We start from the raw sequence: 17,587 nt of genomic DNA on the forward strand, positions 1-17,587 counted from the left end.
TCCGTTTTGTTACCAAAGCACCATATACTACCCACCACTACGACCTGTATGCTCTCTTTGGCTGGCCCTCGCTACAGATTCGTCGCCAAACCCAATGGCTCCAGGTCATCTATAAGTCTTTGCTAGGTAAAGCCCCGCCTTATCTCAGCTCACTGGTCACCATAGCAACACTCACCCGTAGCACGCACTCCAGCAGGTATATTTCACTGGTCATCCCCAAAGCCAACACTTGCCTTTGGCAACCTTCCTGCCAGTTCTCTGCTGCCAATGACTGGAACAAATTGCAAAAATCTCTGAAGCTGGAGTCTTATATCTCCCTCTCTAACTTTAAGCATCAGCTGTCAGAGCAGCTTACCAATCACTGTATCTGTACATAGCCAATCTGTAAATAGCCCACCCAACTACCTCATCCCCATATTGTTATTTATCTTCTTGCTCTTTTGCACCCCAATATCTCTACTTGCACATCATCATCTGCACATATCACTCCAGTGTTAATGCTAAATTGTAATTATTTCACCTCTATGGCTTATTTATTGCCTTACCTCCCTACTCTTCTACATTTGCACACACTGTACATAGATTTTTAAAAACATTTTGTATTGTGTTATTGACTTTACATTTGCTTATGTGTAACTCTGTGTTGTTGTTTTTGTCGCACTGCTTTGCTTTATCTTGGCCAGGTCGCAGTTGTAAATGAGAACTTGTTCTCAACTGGCCTACCTGGTTAAATAAAGGTGAAATAAATACAAATAAAAATGAGGTAAAATACATTAAAGTTTGCCTGCATTAAAGTCCCCGGCCACTAGGAGCACTGTCTCTAGATGAGCATTTTCTTGTTTGCCTATGACCTTATACAGCTCACTGAGTGCGGTCTTAGTGCAAGCATCAGTTTGTGGTGGTAAATAGATGGTTACGAATAATATAGATGTGAACTCTCTTGGTAGATAGTGTGGTCTACAGCTTATCATGAGGTACTCTACCTCGGGCTGATATTGACAAGTAGACACCCCCACCCCTCGTCTTACCAGATTAGAACCTAAAATGGTTATTTCGGCTGTCCCCATAGGAGAACCCTTTGAATAACCCTTTTTGGTTCCAGGTAGAACCCTTTTTGGTTCCAGGTAGAACCCTTTTCGGTTCCAGTTAGAACCCCTTTGAAATTCATGTAGAACCCTTTACACAGAGGGTTCTATATGAAATCCAAAAGAGTTCTACCTGGAACAAAAAAGGGCTTTACCTAGAACCAAAAAGGGTTCTCCTATGGGGACAGCCAAATAAACCTTATGGAACCCTTTTTTCTAAGAGTGTACTAATATTTCAAAGGAACTACTGAATGTAATTCAAGCCGTTCTGAAGGAAACTGAAGGGAACAACAGAAAGAGAACAACAGAAACAATGGAATATTTAAACCAGGGGTGAGATATCTGTGATTATAGTTGTGTATTTTGGAGCATCTTTCTCCAGCAGCCTGTATTGTGAAACAGAAAGAGTGTGTCTGTCTGTGTGTGTGTGTGTGTGTGTGTGTGTGTGTGTGTGTGTGTGTGTGTGTGTGTGTGTGTGTGTGTGTGTGTGTGTGTGTGTGTGTGTGTGTGTGTGTGTGTGTGTGTGTCTGTGTGTGTGTTACCTGAGCGACGTGACACTTCATCTCGGCCCATTTGACCTCCCAGGAAGCCTTGTCATTGGCGTAGTTCTGCTGCAGCTGGCACCTCCTGTTCTCCTCCTCCCTCAACTCTGACCTGAACTCCTCTAACAGGGAGCGCACCGCCTGGAGCACCCTACGGTTCTCACCCACCTGGAGAAGAGGAGCGGGGGAGGAAGCGGGGGAGGAGCGGGGGAGGAGCAGGGGAGGAAGCGGGGGAGGAACGGGGGAGGCAGCGGGGGAGGAAGCGGGGAAGGAAGCTCATGGATCATTAATTTATTTAAGATCTTTCCATTTACCTAATAATATCATCTGTTTCTACACACAAGCCATACTTGTTAATGTTCAAGTTGATCTACACACAACACACCATAAAAACTCATACTATATTCTGGCTTGATGGATAAAATGTACGTTAGTACAAGGTTCTGTTGAGGTCTGTTCTATAACATGTTCTAGTCTCTGTTGTGGTCTGTTGTATAACATGGTCTGTTGTGGTCTGTTGTATAACATGGTCTGTTGTGGTCTGTTGTATAACATGGTCTGTTGTGGTCTGTTGTGGTATGTTGTGGTCTGTTGTATAACATGCTCTGGGATCATTGAACTCCACTGTACTTCAACAGACTTTTCACTCATCCAAAGTGCCTTTTAATCGAGGGTTTAATTCAGGGTTTAATCCAGGGTTTAATCCAGGGTTTAATCCAGGGTTGGAGTGTATCAACAGCTAGAAATCCATTGTACCCTACCTGTGTCTGGTGCTGCAGGCGTTCAGTGGAGTGGAGTTGGGTTGTGGGGCCAGGGTGGGGGCTGTCTCTCTGGGGTAGCTGGGTACACGACCTATCCCTGTCCTCTCTCTCCGTCTCTCCCTCTCCATGCTCCAAGATCACCCCCAGCTCTGGAATAGCCTCCAACTTCTCATACTGCGACAAACAAGACATGGAATAACAAGGTTATTATAGCCAACAATAACAAGGTTATTATAGCCAACATTATTATAGCCAACAATAACAAGGTTATTATAGCCAACAATAACAAGGTTATTATAGCCAACAATAACAAGGTTATTAAAGCCAACAATCGCAAGGTTATTATAGCCAACAATAATAAGGTAATTATAGCCAACAATAACAAGGTTATTAAAGCCAACAATAACAAGGTTATTTTAGCCAATTCCAAAGACATAGAATAACAAGGTTATTATAGCCAACAATAACAAGGTTATTATAGTCAACTACAAAGACATGGAATAACAAGGTTATTATAGCCGACAATAACAAAAGTTATTATAGCCAACAATAACAAGGTTATTATAGTCAACTACAAAGACATGGAATAACAAGGTTATTATAGTCAACAATAACCAACAATAACAAGGTTATTATAGCCAACAATAACAAGGTTATTATAGCCAACAATAACAAGGTTATTATAGCCAACAATAACACGGTTATTATAGCCAACAATAACAAGGTTATTATAGCCAACAATAACACGGTTATTAAAGCCAACAATAACACGGTTATTATAGCCAACAATAACAAGGTTATTATAGCCAACAATAACACGGTTATTATAGCCAACAATAACAAGGTTATTATAGCCAACAATAACACGGTTATTAAAGCCAACAATAACACGGTTATTATAGCCAACAATAACAAGGTTATTATAGCCAACAATAACAAGGTAATTATAGCCAACAATAACAAGGTTATTATAGTCAACTACAAAGACATGGAATAACAAGGTTATTATAGCCAACAATAACACGGTTATGATAGCCTACAATAACAAGGTTATTATAGCCGACAACAACAAGGTTATTATAGGCAACAACAAAGACATGGAATAACAAGGTTATTATAGCCAACAATAACAAGGTTATTATAGCCAATAACAAAGACATGGAATAACAAGGTTATTATAGCCAACAATAACACAGTTATTATACCCAACAATAACAAGGTTATTATACCCAACAATAACAAGGTTATTATAGGCAACAATAACAAGGTTATTATAGCCAACAACAAAGACATGGAATAACAAGGTAATTATAGCCAACATCAAAGCAAGGAAAGGAGTAGTACACCATTAAACTAACTAACCAACCAACAAACTGAAAGTCAGTCAATCAATCACTCAGTTGACCAATCAAACAAGCTGATCCTGCACTGCTAAGTGATTTTGAGCTAGATGTCAATCCTCCTGCAGGAAAACTATTGGGAATGCAGGCTTTTTCTCCAGCCCTGCTGTTATTCACTGATTGGTTTAACCAAATGTACTCCGCTCAATCCTACTCTTCTAAGTGATTGACTGATTTATGGTTTGTTGATATAGTTGGTTTGATTGGATGGTTTAGAGACTGTGTGGAGTGCCTCCGGAGAAATTGTTCCCAACCACTGTCAGAAATGTTTTCATGGTTACAGCACCTCCTCACAGCTGCCCACAGTACTGAGGCTAGGAAACACTGTCACCACCGATAAATCATGCTTTACACCTGGCCACCCCTACCCTGGCCAACAGCCCTGCACCCCCCACAGCAACTTGCCCAAGCCTCCTCCATTTCTCCTTCACCCAAATCCAGATAGCTGATGTTCTGAAAGAGCTGCAAAATCTGGACCCCTACAAATTTTTTATTTTAAATTTTTTGTCATTTAGCAGACGCTCTTATCCAGAGCGACTTACAGTAGTGAATGCATACATTTCTTTATTTTTTCCCCCGTGGGAATCGAACCCACAACCCTGGCGTTGCAAACACCATGCTCTACCAACTGAGCCACACGGGACCACAAATCAGCAGGACTAGACAATCTGGACCCTATCTTTCTAAAATTATCAGCCGAAATTGTTGCAACCCCTATTACTAGCCTGTTCAACCTCTCTTTCATATTGTCTGAGATCCCCAAAGATTGGAAAGCTGCCGCGGTCATCCCCCTCTTCAAAGGGGTGACACTCTAGACCCAAACTGCTACAGACCTATATCTATCCTACCCTGCCTTTCTAAAGTCTTCAAAAGCCAAGTTAACAAACAGATTACCGACCATTTTGAATCCCACTGTACCTTCTCCGCTATGCAATCTGGTTTCAGAGCTGGTCATGGGTGCACTTCAGCCACGCTCAAGGTCCTAAACGATATCATAACCAACATCGATAAGAGACATTACTGTGCAGCCGTATTCATAGACCTGGCCAAGGCTTTTGACTCTGTCAATCACCACATTCTTATCGGCAGACTCAACAGCCTTGGTTTCTCAAATGATTGCCTCGCCTGGTTCACCAACTACTTCTCAGACAGAGTTCAGTGTGTCAAATCGGAGGGCCTGTTGTCCAGACCTCTAGCAGTTTCTATGGGGGTGTGACAGGGTTCAATTCTTGGGCCGAATCTTTTCTCTGTATACATCAATGATATCGCACTTGCTGCTGGTGATTCTCTGATCCAACTCCACGCAGACGACACCATTCTGTATACATCTGGCCCTTCTTTGGACACTGTGTTAACTAACCTCCAGACGAGCTTCAATGCCATACAACTCTCCTTCCGTGGTCTCCAACTGCTCTTAAATGCAAGTAAAACTAAATGCATGCTATTCAACTGATCGGTACCAGCACCTGCCCAACCGTCCAGCATCACTACTCTGGACGGTTCTGAATTAGAATATGTGGACAACTACAAATACCTAGGTGTCTGGTTAGACTGTAAACTCTCCTTCCGGACTCACATCAAACATCTCCAATCCAAAATTAAATCTAGAATCGGCTTCCTATTTCGCAACAAAGCATCCTTCACTCATGCTGCCAAACATACTCTCCTAAAACTGACTATCCTACAGGTCCTTGACTTCAGCGATGCCATTTACAAAATAGCCTCCAACACTACTCAGCAAACTGGATGTAGTCTATCACAGTGCCATCCGTTTTGTCACCAAAGCCCCATATACTACCCACCACTGCGACCTGTATGTTCTCGTTGGCTGGCCCTCGCTTCATATTCGTCGCCAAACTCACTGGCTCCAGGTCATCTATAAGTCTTTGCTAGGTAAAGTTCCCCCTTATCTCAGCTCACTGGTCACCATAGCAGCACCCACCTGTAGCACGCGCTCCAGCAGGTATATTTCACTGGTCACCCCCAAAGCCAATTCCTCCTTTGGCAGCCTCTCCTTCCAGTTCTCTGCTGCCAATGACTGGAACGAACTGCAAAAATCACTGAAGCTGGAGACTCATATCTCCCTCACTAGCTTAAAGCACCAGCTGTCAGAGCAGCTCACAGATCACTGCACCTGTACATAGCCCATCTGTAAATAGCCCATCTAACTACCTCATCCCCATACTGTTATTTTTTGTTGTTGTTGGTCCTTTGCACCCCAGTATCTCTACTTGCACATTCATCTTCTGCACATCTATCCCTCCAGTCTCTATCACTCCAGTGTTTAATTGCTAAATTGAAATTATTTCGCCACTATGGCCTATTTATTGCCTTACCTCCCTCATCTTACCTCATTTGCACACACTGTATATAGACTTTTTTCCTATTGTGTTATTGACGATATGTTTGTTTTACTCCATGTGTAACTCTATGTTGTTGTTTATGTCGCACTGCTTTGCTTTATCTTGGCCAGGTCGCAGTTGTAAATGAGAACTTCTCAACTGGCCTACCTGGTTAAATAAAGGTGAAATAAATAAAATAAAATAAACAAATTGGATTGGGGAGACATATTCAGCAGCTTTCTAGGAGAAGGGTTGGACAAGTATGTGATGTCTCCTCCCCTGTCTCTGTCCTCTTCCCCAGCCTCCAGACTAAACTACCTGGGGTTCAGCCTCTACCTCTAGCCAGTCATCTCACCTCTGAGTCTGATGTCTCCTCCCCTGTCTCTGTCCTCTTCCCCAGCCTCCAGACTAAACTACCTGGGGTTCAGCCTCTACCTCTAGCCAGTCATCTCACCTCTGAGTGTGCTGTCTCCTCCACTGTGTCTGTCCTCTTCCCCAACCTCCAGTGCATGAGGATCCAGCGTAGCTTCATATAGAAGATGATGGTGTTGTGTCTGAACAACTGGACCTCCTGCTGCAGTAGGGTTCTCTCCTGGACCCAGGGAGCCTCGTGGGCCTGCAGGCCCATCAGATCCAGACCCCCTCTGGGCTTCACACCCTGCACCTCCAGCCGCCTCCGTTCCTCATCCTGGTGGGGAGAGAGGTAGGGATGGGGAAGGTGGGAGGGAGGGAGGAGAGAGGGGTGATAGAGAGAGGAACAGGGGGGAGGGGGGTAATGGGGGGAGATAGAGAGGGGAACAGGGAGGAGGAGGAGGGGTGAAGGGGGGAGATAGAGAGAGGAACAGGGGAGGAGGTGGGGTGATAGAGAGGGGAACAGGGAGGAGGAGGGGTGATGGGGGGAGATAGAGAGAGGAACAGGGAGGAGGGGGTGATAGGGGGGAGATAGAGAGAGGAACAGGGAGGAGGGGTGATGGGGGAGATAGAGAGAGGAACAGGGAGGAGGGGTGATGGGGGAGATAGAGAGGGGAACAGTACAGTACTTTACCTGTTACCATGAGTCAAGCTGTACCAGTACTTTACCTGTTACTATGAGTCAAGCTGTACTAGTACTTTACCTGTTACTATGAGTCAAGCTGTACCAGTACTTTACCTGTTACTATGAGTCAAGCTGTACCAGTACTTTACCTGTTACTATGAGTCAAGCTGTACCAGTACTTTACCTGTTACTATGAGTCAAGCTGTACCAGTACTTTACCTGTTACTATGAGTCAAGCTGTACCAGTACTTTACCTGTTACTATGAGTCAAGCTGTACCAGTACTTTACCTGTTACTATGAGTCAAGCTGTACCAGTACTTTACCTGTTACTATGAGTCAAGCTGTACCAGTACTTTACCTGTGCCATGGTCCCAGAGAAGGCCTCTCTGTCCTCCTGTCCAGGCCTCAACCTGCGATCGTGATCCAGTCGGAATTGCATCTCTGCCCCAGCTGTGTCACGTAGCTGTACCCCCCAAAACATTAACCGGACAACACACAGTTACCCTCAGAGCTGTACCCCCCAAAACATTAACCGGATGACATACAGTTACCCTCAGAGCTGTACCCCCCAAAACATTAACCGGACAACACACAGTTACCCTCAGAGCTGTACCCCCCAAAACATTAACCGGACAACACACAGTTACCCTCAGAGCTGTACCCCCAAAACATTAACCGGACAACACACAGTTACCCTCAGAGCTGTACCCCCAAAACATTAACCGGACAACACACAGTTACCCTCAGAGCTGTACCCCCAAAACATTAACAGGACAACACACAGTTACCCTAAGAGCTGTACCCCCCAAAACATTAACCGGACAACACACAGTTACCCTCAGAGCTGTACCCCCCAAAACATTAACCGGACAACACACAGTTACCCTCAGAGCTGTACCCCCCAAAACATTAACCAGACAACACACAGTTACCCTCAGAGCTGTACCCCTCAACACAGTTACCCTCAGAGCTGTACCCCTCAGAGCTGTATCCCTCAACACAGTTACCCTCAGAGCTGTACCCCTCAACACAGTTGCCCTCAGAGCTGTACCCCTCAGAGCTGTATCCCTCAACACAGTTACCCTCATAGCTGTACCCCTCAACACAGTTACCCTCAGAGCTGTACCCCTCAACACAGTTACCCTCATAGCTGTACCCCTCAGAGCTGTACCCCTCAACACAGTTACCCTCAGAGCTGTACCCCTCAACACAGTTACTCTCAGAGCTGTACCCCTCAACAGTTACCCTCAGAGCTGTACCCCTTAACAGAGTTACCCTCAGAGCTGTACCCCTCAACACAGTTACCCTCAGAGCTGTACCCCTTAACACAGGTACCCTCAGAGCTGTACCCCTTAACACAGTTACCCTCAGAGCTGTACCCCTCAACACAGTTACCCTCAGAGCTGTACCCCTCAACACAGTTACCCTCAGAGCTGTACCCCTCAACACAGTTACCCTCAGAGCTGTACCCCTCAACACAGTTACCCTCAGAGCTGTACCCCTCAGAGCTGTACCCCTCAACACAGTTACCCTCAGAGCTGTACCCCTCAACAGTTACCCTCAGAGCTGTACCCCTTAACAGGGTTACCCTCAGAGCTGTACCCCTCAACACAGTTACCCTCAGCGCTGTACCCCTCAACACAGTTACCCTCAGAGCTGTACCCCTCAATACAGTTACCCTCAGAGCTGTACCCCTCAGAGCTGTATTCCCTCAACACAGTTACCCTCAGAGCTGTACCCCTCAACACAGTTACCCTCAGAGCTGTACCCCTCAACACAGTTACCCTCAGAGCTGTACCCCTCAACACAGTTACCCTCAGAGCTGTACCCCTCAGAGCTGTATCCCTCAACACAGTTACCCTCAGAGCTGTACCCCTCAACACAGTTACCCTCAGAGCTGTACCCCTCAACACAGTTACCCTCAGAGCTGTACCCCTCAACACAGTTGCCCTCAGAGCTGTACCCCTCAACACAGTTACCCTCAGAGCTGTACCCCTCAACACAGTTACCCTCAGAGCTGTACCCCTCAACACAGTTACCCTCAGAGCTGTACGCCTTAACACAGTTACCCTCAGAGCTGTACCCCTCAGAGCTGTACCCCTCAACACAGTTACCCTCAGAGCTGTACCCCTCAACACAGTTACCCTCAGAGCTGTACCCCTCAGAGCTGTACCCCTCATCACAGTTACCCTCAGAGCTGTACCCCTTAACACAGTTACCCTCAGAGCTGTACCCCTCAGAGCTGTACCCCTCAACACAGTTACCCTCAGAGCTGTACCCCTCAGAGCTGTACCCCTCAACACAGTTACCCTCAGAGCTGTACGCCTCAGAGCTGTACCCCTCAACACAGTTACCCTCAGAGCTGTACCCCTCAACACAGTTACCCTCAGAGCTGTACCCCTCAACACAGTTACCCTCAGAGCTGTGCCCCTCAACACAGTTACCCTCAGAACAGGCCAAACATACCTCCATAATAGCCTGGGCACCAATGTTTGGCAATGACATAGCGTACAAGGAGTGTAATGTCAGCTAAACAGACTGGTACCCAGGCTAAATCCATAATGGGCAAATGCTTACTTGAAATCTGTGGGCATAACTCGAGATTTACCATTGACGTCAATACTAAACAAAAATACACGCATGGACCTCAAGTTTGACCCTATGTGTAAATGTTGTGCCTTTCATAATGCCTTCAGTGACGTCTAGGGTTGCAAAATTCTGGTAAGTTTTCCCAAATTCCCAGGTTTTCCAGAAATCCCGGTTAGAAGATTGCCCGGAATCAGAAGGAAATCCGGACCAGGATTTCTGGGAAACCAGGACATTTTGTGAAAGATACTGGAATTTGTCTGTAACTCCACAGACTGAACAGTACAGTACTCCATCAGTCATCATTACACCCTCAGTATTATCTAGGTACCTACAGACTGTACAGTACAGTACTCCATCAGTCATCATTATACCCTCAGTATTATCTAGTTACTTACAGACTGTACAGTACAGTACTCCATCAGTCATCATTAAACCCTCAGTATTATCTAGGTACCTACAGACTGTACAGTACAGTACTCCATCAGTCATCATTACACCCTCAGTATTATCTAGGTACCTACAGACTGTACAGTACTCCATCAGTCATCATTATACCCTCAGTATTATCTAGGTACTTACAGACTGTACAGTACAGTACTCCATCAGTCATCATTAAACCCTCAGTATTATCTAGGTACCTACAGACTGTACAGTACAGTACTCCATCAGTCATCATTAAACCCTCAGTATTATCTAGGTACTTACAGACTGTACAGTACAGTACTCCATCAGTCATCATTACACCCTCAGTATTATCTAGGTACCTACAGACTGTACAGTACAGTACTCCATCAGTCATCATTACACCCTCAGTATTATCTAGGTACTTACAGACTGTACAGTACAGTACTCCATCAGTCATCATTAAACCCTCAGTATTATCTAGGTACCTACAGACTGTACAGTACAGTACTCCATCAGTCATCATTATACCCTCAGTATTATCTAGGTACTTACAGACTGTACAGTACAGTACTCCATCAGTCATCATTACACCCTCAGTATTATCTAGGTACCTACAGACTGTACAGTACAGTACTCCATCAGTCATCATTAAACCCTCAGTATTATCTAGGTACCTACAGACTGTACAGTACAGTACTCCATCAGTCATCATTACACCCTCAGTATTATCTAGGTACCTACAGACAGTACAGTACAGTACTCCAACAGTCATCATTAAACCCTCAGTATTATCTAGGTACCCACAGACTGTACAGTACTCCATCAGTCATCATTAAACCCTCAGTATTATCTAGGTACTTACAGACTGTACAGTACAGTACTCCATCAGTCATCATTACACCCTCAGTATTATCTAGGTACCTACAGACTGTACAGTACTCCATCAGTCATCATTACACCCTCAGTATTATCTAGGTACCTACAGACTGTACAGTACAGTACTCCATCAGTCATCATTACACCCTCAGTATTATCTAGGTACCTACAGACTGTACAGTACTCCATCAGTCATCATTACACCCTCAGTATTATCTAGGTACTTACAGACTGTACAGTACAGTACTCCATCAGTCATCATTAAACCCTCAGTATTATCTAGGTACTTACAGACTGTACAGTACAGTACTCCATCAGTCATCATTACACCCTCAGTATTATCTAGGTACCTACAGACTGTACAGTACAGTACTCCATCAGTCATCATTAAACCCTCAGTATTATCTAGGTACCTACAGACTGTACAGTACTCCATCAGTCATCATTATACCCTCAGTATTATCTAGGTACCTACAGACTGTACAGTACTCCATCAGTCATCATTAAACCCTCAGTATTATCTAGGTACCTACAGACAGTACAGTACAGTACTCCATCAGTCATCATTAAACCCTCAGTATTATCTAGGTACTTACAGACTGTACAGTACAGTACTCCATCAGTCATCATTACACCCTCAGTATTATCTAGGTACTTACAGACTGTACAGTACAGTACTCCATCAGTCATCATTACACCCTCGGTATTATCTAGGTACTTACAGACTGTACAGTACAGTACTCCATCAGTCATCATTAAACCCTCAGTATTATCTAGGTACCTACAGACTGTACAGTACAGTACTCCATCAGTCATCATTATACCCTCAGTATTATCTAGGTACTTACAGACTGTACAGTACAGTACTCCATCAGTCATCATTACACCCTCAGTATTATCTAGGTACCTACAGACTGTACAGTACAGTACTCCATCAGTCATCATTAAACCCTCAGTATTATCTAGGTACCTACAGACTGTACAGTACAGTACTCCATCAGTCATAATTACACCCTCAGTATTATCTAGGTACCTACAGACAGTACAGTACAGTACTCCAACAGTCATCATTAAACCCTCAGTATTATCTAGGTACCCACAGACTGTACAGTACTCCATCAGTCATCATTAAAGCCTCAGTATTATCTAGGTACTTACAGACTGTACAGTACAGTACTCCATCAGTCATCATTACACCCTCAGTATTATCTAGGTACCTACAGACTGTACAGTACTCCATCAGTCATCATTACACCCTCAGTATTATCTAGGTACCTACAGACTGTACAGTACAGTACTCCATCAGTCATCATTACACCCTCAGTATTATCTAGGTTCCTACAGACTGTACAGTACTCCATCAGTCATCATTACACCCTCAGTATTATCTAGGTACTTACAGACTGTACAGTACAGTACTCCATCAGGCATCATTAAACCCTCAGTATTATCTAGGTACTTACAGACTGTACAGTACAGTACTCCATCAGTCATCATTACACCCTCAGTATTATCTAGGTACCTACAGACTGTACAGTACAGTACTCCATCAGTCATTATTAAATCCTCAGTATTATCTAGGTACCTACAGACTGTACAGTACTCCATCAGTCATCATTATACCCTCAGTATTATCTAGGTACCTACAGACTGTACAGTACTCCATCAGTCATCATTAAACCCTCAGTATTATCTAGGTACCTACAGACAGTACAGTACTCCATCAGTCATCATTACACCCTCAGTATTATCTAGGTACCTACAGACTGTACAGTACAGTACTCCATCAGTCATCATTACACCCTCAGTATTATCTAGGTACCTACAGACTGTACAGTACAGTACTCCATCAGTCATCATTAAACCCTCAGTATTATCTAGGTACCTACAGACTGTACAGTACAGTACTCCATCAGTCATCATTACACCCTCAGTATTATATAGGTACTTACAGACTGTACAGTACAGTACTCCATCAGTCATCATTAAACCCTCAGTATTATCTAGGTACCTACAGACTGTACAGTACAGTACTCCATCAGTCATCATTACACCCTCAGTATTATCTAGGTACCTACAGACTGTACAGTACTCCATCAGTCATCATTAAACCCTCAGTATTATCTAGGTACTTACAGACTGTACAGTACAGTACTCCATCAGTCATCATTAAACCCTCAGTATTATCTAGGTACCTACAGACTGTACAGTACAGTACTCCATCAGTCATCATTACACCCTCAGTATTATCTAGGTACCTACAGACAGTACAGTACAGTACTACAACAGTCATCATTAAACCCTCAGTATTATCTAGGTACCTACAGACTGTACAGTACTCCATCAGTCATCATTACACCCTCAGTATTATCTAGGTACCTACAGACTGTACAGTACAGTACTCCATCAGTCATCATTACACCCTCAGTATTATCTAGGTACCTACAGACTGTACAGTACTCCATCAGTCATCATTACACCCTCAGTATTATCTAGGTACTTACAGACTGTACAGTACAGTACTCCATCAGTCATCATTAAACCCTCAGTATTATCTAGGTACTTACAGACTGTACAGTACAGTACTCCATCAGTCATCATTACACCCTCAGTATTATCTAGGTACCTACAGACTGTACAGTACAGTACTCCATCAGTCATCATTAAATCCTCAGTATTATCTAGGTACCTACAGACTGTACAGTACTCCATCAGTCATCATTATACCCTCAGTATTATCTAGGTACCTACAGACTGTACAGTACTCCATCAGTCATCATTAAACCCTCAGTATTATCTAGGTACCTACAGACAGTACAGTACTCCATCAGTCATCATTACACCCTCAGTATTATCTAGGTACCTACAGACTGTACAGTACAGTACTCCATCAGTCATCATTACACCCTCAGTATTATCTAGGTACCTACAGACTGTACAGTACAGTACTCCATCAGTCATCATTAAACCCTCAGTATTATCTAGGTACCTACAGACTGTACAGTACAGTACTCCATCAGTCATCATTACACCCTCAGTATTATCTAGGTACTTACAGACTGTACAGTACAGTACTCCATCAGTCATCATTAAACCCTCAGTATTATCTAGGTACCTACAGACTGTACAGTACAGTACTCCATCAGTCATCATTACACCCTCAGTATTATCTAGGTACCTACAGACTGTACAGTACAGTACTCCATCAGTCATCATTACACCCTCAGTATTATCTAGGTACCTACAGACTGTACAGTACTCCATCAGTCATCATTAAACCCTCAGTATTATCTAGGTACCTACAGACTGTACAGTACAGTACTCCATCAGTCATCATTACACCCTCAGTATTATCTAGGTACCTACAGACTGTACAGTACTCCATCAGTCATCATTACACCCTCAGTATTATCTAGGTACCTACAGACTGTACAGTACTCCATCAGTCATCATTACAACCTCAGTATTATCTAGGTACCTACAGACTGTACAGTACAGTACTCCATCAGTCATCATTAAACCCTCAGTATTATCTAGGTACCTACAGACTGTACAGTACTCCATCAGTCATCATTAAACCCTCAGTATTATCTAGGTACTTACAGACTGTACAGTACAGTACTCCATCAGTCATCATTAAACCCTCAGTATTATCTAGGTACCTACAGACTGTACAGTACAGTACTCCATCAGTCATCATTAAACCCTCAGTATTATCTAGGTACTTACAGACTGTACAGTACAGTTCTCCATCAGTCATCATTAAACCCTCAGTATTATCTAGGTACCTACAGACTGTACAGTACAGTACTCCATCAGTCAGTATTATATAGGCACTTACAGGATTATCAATTCATGTATATTTCTACAGGCTGACGGATGTGAGCAGAGCAGATATGAGAGCTACATTATATTAGAGAGGGACTGTGTTCTAATGGGACTGTGTTCTAATGGGACTGTGTTCTAATGGGACTCTGTTCTGTGTTCTAATGGGACTGTGTTCTAATGGGACTGTGTTCTAAATGGACTGTGTTCTGTGTTCTAATGGGAGTGTGTTCTAATGGGACTGTGTTCTAATGGGACTGTGTTCTGTGTTCTAATGGGACTGTGTTCTAATGGGACTGTGTTCTGTGTTCTAATGGGACTGTGTCCTAATGGGACTGTGTTCTGTGTTCTAATGGGACTGTGTCCTAATGGGACTGTGTTCTAATCGGACTGTGTTCTGTGTTCTAATGGGACTGTGTCCTAATGGGACTGTGTTCTAATGGGACTGTGTCCTAATGGGACTGTGTTCTAATGGGACTGTGTTCTGTGTTCTAATGGGACTGTGTCCTAATGGGACTGTGTCCTAATGGGACTGTGTTCTGTGTTCTAATGGGACTGTGTTCTAATGGGACTGTGTTCTAATGGGACTGTGTTCTGTGTTCTAATGGGACTGTGTCCTAATGGGACTGTGTTCTGTGTTCTAATGGGACTGTGTTCTGTGTTCTAATGGGACTGTGTTCTAATGGGACTGTGTTCTAATGGGACTGTGTTCTGTGTTCTAATGGACAGTTGGTAGAGCTCAGTTGGTAGAGCATGGTGTGTGTGCAACGCCAGGGTTGTGGGTTCGATTCCTACGGGGGGCCAGTACAAAAAAAACAAAATACAAATAAAAAAAATATATATTAAAAAAAAAATAATAATAATATTGGATTAAATGTATGCATTCACTACTGTAAGTCGCTCTGGATAAGAGCGTCTGATAAATGACTAAAATGTAATGACCTGTGTTCTGTGTCCTAATGGGACTGTGTTCTGTGTTCTAATGGGACTGTGTTCTAATGGGACTGTGTTCTGTGTTCTAATGGGACTGTGTTCTGTGTTCTAATGGGACTGTGTTCTAATCGGACTGTGTTCTGTGTTCTAATGGGACTGTGTCCTAATGGGACTGTGTTCTAATGGGACTGTGTTCTAATGGGACTGTGTCCTAATGGGACTGTGTTCTAATGGGACTGTGTTCTGTGTTCTAATGGGACTGTGTCCTAATGGGACTGTGTTCTAATGGGACTGTGTTCTGTGTTCTAATGGGAGTGTGTTCTAATGGGACTGTGTTCTAATGGGACTGTGTTCTGTGTTCTAATGGGACTGTGTTCTAATGGGACTGTGTTCTGTGTTCTAATGGGACTGTGTCCTAATGGGACTGTGTTCTGTGTTCTAATGGGACTGTGTCCTAATGGGACTGTGTTCTAATCGGACTGTGTTCTGTGTTCTAATGGGACTGTGTCCTAATGGGACTGTGTTCTAATGGGACTGTGTTCTAATGGGACTGTGTCCTAATGGGACTGTGTTCTAATGGGACTGTGTTCTGTGTTCTAATGGGACTGTGTCCTAATGGGACTGTGTCCTAATGGGACTGTGTTCTGTGTTCTAATGGGACTGTGTTCTAATGGGACTGTGTTCTGTGTTCTAATGGGACTGTGTCCTAATGGGACTGTGTTCTGTGTTCTAATGGGACTGTGTTCTGTGTTCTAATGGGACTGTGTTCTAATGGGACTGTGTTCTGTGTTCTAATGGACAGTTGGTAGAGCTCAGTTGGTAGAGCATGGTGTGTGTGCAACGCCAGGGTTGTGGGTTCGATTCTTACGGGGGGCCAGTACAAAAAAAACAAAATACAAATAAAAAAAATATATATTAAAAAAATAATAATAATAATATTGGATTAAATGTATGCATTCACTACTGTAAGTCGCTCTGGATAAGAGCGTCTGATAAATTACTAAAATGTAATGACCTGTGTTCTGTGTCCTAATGGGACTGTGTTCTATGTTCTAATGGGACTGTGTTCTAATGGGACTGTGTTCTGTGTTCTAATGGGACTGTGTTCTGTGTTCTAATGGGACTGTGTTCTAATGGGACTGTGTTCTAATGGGACTGTGTTCTGTGTTCTAATGGGACTGTGTTCTAATGGGACTGTGTTCTAATGGGACTGTGTTCTAATGGGACTGTGTTCTGTGTTCTAATGGGACTGTGTTCTAATGGGACTGTGTTCTAATGGGACTGTGTTCTGTGTTCTAATGGGACTGTGTCCTAATGGGACTGTGTTCTGTGTTCTAATGGGACTGTGTTCTAATGGGACTGTGTTCTAATGGGACTGTGTTCTGTGTTCTAATGGGACTGTGTTCTAATGGGACTGTGTTCTAATGGGACTGTGTTCTGTGTTCTAATGGACAGTTGGTAGAGCTCAGTTGGTAGAGCATGGTGTGTGTGCAACGCCAGGGTTGTGGGTTCGATTCCTACGGGGGGCCAGTACAAAAAAAACAAAATACAAATAAAAAAAATATATATTAAAAAAAATAATAATAATAATATTGGATTAAATGTATGCATTCACTACTGTAAGTCGCTCTGGATAAGAGCGTCTGATAAATGACTAAAATGTAATGACCTGTGTTCTGTGTCCTAATGGGACTGTGTTCTGTGTTCTAATGGGACTGTGTTCTAATGGGACTGTGTTCTGTGTTCTAATGGGACTGTGTTCTGTGTTCTAATGGGACTGTGTTCTAATCGG

General features: G+C 43.5%; 1 protein-coding gene across 3 annotated transcripts in view; it reads right to left on the bottom strand.

Annotated features, from left to right (window-relative positions):
* LOC106591360 (microtubule cross-linking factor 1) overlaps window positions 1-17,587 on the bottom strand; it is a 262,906-nt gene that overhangs the window by 125,659 nt on the left and 119,660 nt on the right. For all 3 annotated transcript variants that reach the window (XM_045694518.1, XM_045694519.1, XM_045694520.1), the window contains 4 exons: window positions 7,526-7,630; window positions 6,585-6,818; window positions 2,389-2,562; window positions 1,628-1,795 (listed from right to left, as the gene is read on the bottom strand). In XM_045694518.1, the coding sequence (XP_045550474.1) occupies window positions 1,628-1,795; window positions 2,389-2,562; window positions 6,585-6,818; window positions 7,526-7,630 (681 nt within the window). The remainder of the gene's footprint in view (window positions 1-1,627; window positions 1,796-2,388; window positions 2,563-6,584; window positions 6,819-7,525; window positions 7,631-17,587) is intronic.

The sequence above is a fragment of the Salmo salar genome, chromosome ssa14 (genome assembly GCF_905237065.1).
Source record: "Salmo salar chromosome ssa14, Ssal_v3.1, whole genome shotgun sequence".
In the NCBI taxonomy this organism is placed as follows: Eukaryota; Metazoa; Chordata; class Actinopteri; order Salmoniformes; family Salmonidae; genus Salmo; species Salmo salar.